The sequence below is a fragment of the Vigna angularis genome, chromosome 1 (genome assembly GCF_016808095.1).
Source record: "Vigna angularis cultivar LongXiaoDou No.4 chromosome 1, ASM1680809v1, whole genome shotgun sequence".
NCBI classification, from domain to species: domain Eukaryota; kingdom Viridiplantae; phylum Streptophyta; class Magnoliopsida; order Fabales; family Fabaceae; genus Vigna; species Vigna angularis.
This window is the reverse complement of record NC_068970.1, coordinates 32,475,098-32,479,295: the sequence shown is the minus strand read 5'-3', so window position 1 is coordinate 32,479,295 and position 4,198 is coordinate 32,475,098. Positions and strand designations below refer to the sequence as shown.

At 38.9% G+C, this 4,198-nt stretch overlaps 1 protein-coding gene across 1 annotated transcript; it reads left to right on the top strand.

The window, feature by feature from the left end:
- The first annotated feature begins 282 nt into the window (after positions 1-282).
- LOC128194815 (uncharacterized) lies at positions 283-2,156 on the top strand. The gene is made up of 8 exons (XM_052871121.1): positions 283-869; positions 943-1,024; positions 1,099-1,188; positions 1,278-1,400; positions 1,479-1,607; positions 1,699-1,802; positions 1,894-1,984; positions 2,055-2,156. The coding sequence occupies exons 1-8, from the start codon at positions 283-285 to the stop codon at positions 2,154-2,156; spliced, it is 1,308 nt and encodes a 435-aa protein (XP_052727081.1).
- The last annotated feature ends 2,042 nt before the right edge of the window (positions 2,157-4,198 follow it).

Genomic DNA, 4,198 nt, shown 5'->3' with positions numbered 1-4,198 from the left:
TTTTGTAGGCTTGGGCTGTTGAAAGACTTTCTTTGCATGGTCATGCTTCACACAGGTTTTTCCCGCGCATAATGCGATGGTTCCCTTATAAATCAGGGACCGAAAAAATTGAACATATATTTAAGACCGGAGATGTAAGTGCTTTGACATTCGTTATTTTTGATGTAAAATTTGATTGTCTTATTTGTGAAAATATGTTGTGTGATAATGGTGCAGTTAAATTTGGAGTGGTATGTAAGAAAGGAAGATCGTCATTGCCCGTAAATTCGTGCAGCTTTCCACATGGATGACGGAGGGATGAGTGAAGGATCCTTGGCTAAAGGATCCAAGGTTGAGAAAGATGATGACGAAAGCTCTGATGACGGCACATGGGAAGTAGGTGCCGAGGAGAGATTGAGAAAAAACAATGAAGATCTTAGAGCATTGAATGCCAAGATTGGAGTTCTTACTAGGGAGTTAATTGAAATTTGTCAAACTCCAATCTTCACTGAAGAAGATGCATGTGGTAGTGATGAAGAAGTTGTTGGCGGAGTTGATGAAGCACCTGAAGTTGGGGGTGATGAAGAGCCTGAAGTTGGTCGTGATCGTGGATTTGAACAACAAGATGATGGTAATGCAGTTGATGACCCTCTAGGTGCATATACGGAAGTAAGAGGGGAGGATAAAACTGCATGTGAAGATGTGATAGTTTCAAGAAGTCATGATAAAATTGTTTGTATTGAAATCGATGATGATGGTGATGAAGTCCAACCGGAGGCCGTCCCATTGGTTATCCCCCCATTGCACAGTTTTGCTGGGGATCCAAGGACCACTGTTGATGTAGACCAATTGTACAGAGCAGTCAGTGTCAGAGAGATCACTGTATACAGGTATTTGCTGTGAATTGTACCTGTGGTTGGCCAATCTGTATTCAATGTGATGGACTAATATTTATATGTTTAGGGTTGTAAGCGAGATAATTGGGCAAACCTTGAGCACGACTTCATTTTACACTTTGGCCCCGATAAAATACGTTGATAACATGGTTAGTATTGTGACATTTCTTTGTGTTTGATGTTGTAGTTTATGTTAGTAAAGTGGAATTTTTTGATTGTGTAGGTGGTGTTATTTGCTTGTACGATATTTATGTACTTTGAGAAAAGGTTGTGCAGTGTTGTTAAGAGGATTCATTTTAGTCCATTATACTCGGTAAATAAAATTTGATATTGTATCATATATTTGATTGAAGAAAGTATTTTTGAATGATTTTTGATTGATGATTTTGAAATTGTCCACAGCACCATATTCTTACAGATTATAGGAAACGTCCACAGAATCGTCATATTTGGACGCTTCATAACTATAACAGTTATCTGCGTAGCGATCATTTTGGACTTGGAGACTTTGCCACAGCTGACTTTGTGAGTAACTTTTAATGTGCAATATTTGTCTATTTTTGGTCGGAAATGTGTTATTGATATTGTTTTTACTGTTTGTAGTTGTTTATGCCATTTGTCCACGACGATCATTGGTGGTGTTATTTAGTGAAATTAAGTTCATTAGAGATATTTGTGATTGACTCATTGGGTAAGGGGATCAGAGACCGAAAAAGGATAGACACAGCTGTTGTAAGATTCTACATATTTCATTGTTGATGACCCTGTGATTGTCAGATAACACTGTATTGTTTAACCTTTTTTTGTAATTGTTAACTGGTAGGCTGAAAATATGGCACGATTTTTTTGCCTCTTGATGAATAGACCGGAAGGTAGTATTGCTCCTTTGACTGTTAAACAAGCAAATATCTCATCCCAACCAAACTTGTAAGTTTTTAGAATTGTACTGCTGTATTATATTGTGTTGTGATGAATATATGTTGATAATTAATTTTATGTGGTGGGTATATTATTTCAAACATGATTGTGGAGTCATAATGTTGAAAGCAATGGAAATTTGGGATGGAGACGACAAATACAACGGAAAAAGCATGCCTCAATATACAACCGTTAGTAGCAATTGTGTTTGTTAAAATTATGACATGTGTTGGTTTATAATGGGGAAAATGTTGGTTTCAGGAGGAGCTGCTTGGGATTAGAAAGAAATATGTATGTGACTGGATCCTCGACAACGAGAACATAAGACAAATGGAAGCCCTAGAGCTATATGGCATTTTTTAGGATAGCTTACAGATGAAAAAATTTGTTCTTGTAACACAGCATGTTTATATATGTACATAATGGAAGTTGATAATGTAGTAATTGTATTTGTAATAAGATTATTGGTTGGATTTTGAATTTAATTGTTTTGACGTTGTGTTTGTTATAATGAATTAATCTCTTTTATTGAAAAAATCACTCACCATTGTAATAAGTATTTCAATAGTAAGGGAAGGTTTCATAAGTGAAATTAAGGGTGGTTACTGCAAGGGAGTTCAACAACTTATGAGTTGGGGTGGTGAAAAAACTAAATGATAATCGTTTACAGTGGGTTAGTAAACAGTTACGCGACAATAATGTGTGTTTTGTAAACAAAATTGAATTCAAATAGTGAAGCAAGGTGACTTTGGTGATCATTGCCAAAAACTGTTATTTTGACTCAGAGTTGCACTTGTGTTTCGAAGATGTTGGTGTTTTAGTGGTCTTACAGGGTAGTAGGTGATGTGAGGTGACCCCAAGTAGTGGGGAAGAACCCATTTTCAGTGGGGAAAGAAGTTGGGCAAGGGTTGAGGTTGTCTGCTGAAATACACACCGTCGTAATCATTTACACTGTCGTGGTAAACAATTACGCGAGAATATTCCTGGTTTTGTACAGAAACTTCAACTGAGGTAGTCAGTCAGGGAAACATGGGTGACCAATGACAAACCCAGTATGTTTGAGTGAGATTTTCACATGTGTTTGTGAAGATGGCGGTGATTGAGTGTCGGTTGATGGTGGTTGGTGATGTTAGGTGACCCCAGGCAGTGGGGAAGAACCCATTCTGATGAGGGGAACAAAGTTGGGCAAGGGCTGAGTGAGGGTGGTCAAAAGACCCTTCTGTAATCGTTTACACACCCCTTGTAAACGATTACGCGAGAGAAAATCCTGTTTTGTATAGAAACTTCAACTGAGGTAGTCAGTCAGGATAACGTGGGTGACCAATGACAAACCCTGTATGTTTGAGTGAGATTTGCACATGTCTTTGTGAAGTAAGTGGTGTTTGAGTGTTGGTCTATGGTGGTTGGTCATGTTAGGTGACCCCAGGCAGTGGGGAAGAACCCATTCTGAGTGGGGGGACCAAGTTGTGCAAGGGCTGACTGAGGGTGCTCAAAAGACCCTTTTGTAATCGTTTACACACCCCTTGTAAACGATTACGCGAGAGAAAATCCTGTTTTGTACAGAAACTTCAACTGAGGTAGTCAGTCAGGATAACGTGGGTGACCAATGACAAACCCAGTATGTTTGAGTGAGATTTGCACATGTGTTTGTGAAGTAAGTGGTGTTTGGGTGTTGGTATATGGTGGTTGGTCATGTTAGGTGACCCTAGGCAGTGGGGAAGAACCCATTCTGATGAGGGGAACAAAGTTGGGCAAGGGCTGAGTGAGGGTGGTCAAAAGAGCCTGCTGTAATCGTTTACACACCCCTTGTAAACGATTACGCGAGAGAAAATCCTGTTTTGTACAGAAACTTCAACTGAGGTAGTCAGTCAGGATAACGTGGGTGACCAATGACAAACCCAGTATGTTTGAGTGAGATTTGCACATGTGTTTGTGAAGTAAGTGGTGTTTGGGTGTTGGTATATGGTGGTTGGTCATGTTAGGTGACCCCAAGCATTTTATAACACAATTAACTTGAAAACATCTTTATAACACAATTAACCACATCATAAGACAAGATTAATAGAAATGAAGGTAGAAATGATACACAACAATAATACATTGTAGGTTTTTCAATATTACAATTATCCATTAAATACTTATAATCGTCTTAATATAATATGACAGTTATCCAAAACCCACTACTGGTTGGTGGTTGTTTGGACGTTGATGGTTGGTTAGATGGAGGTACAAATTTCCGGAGGATGTCATCGACATTGAGTTCCTTCTCTGCTCACATAGGGAGTCGAATGACAGGTTTTGGGGTCTCCTTAATGAGGTCAATTGTCATTAGCTGGAAAAACCTTGAGTATAGAGCGATGTGTAATATTGAGGTAGTAGTTTTGCGGACATGTAGCGAAGGGGTG

What these genes read in the sequence shown, in the direction of transcription:
- LOC128194815 (XM_052871121.1), top strand. Translation starts at nt 283, where the DNA reads ATGGATGACGGAGGGATGAGTGAAGGATCCTTGGCTAAAGGATCCAAG. An exon ending in AGAGAGATCACTGTATACAG is followed by an intron (nt 870 to 942) that starts GTATTTGCTGTG and finishes TTATATGTTTAG; the next exon opens with GGTTGTAAGCGAGATAATTG. An exon ending in AAAGGATAGACACAGCTGTT is followed by an intron (nt 1,608 to 1,698) that starts GTAAGATTCTAC and finishes GTTAACTGGTAG; the next exon opens with GCTGAAAATATGGCACGATT.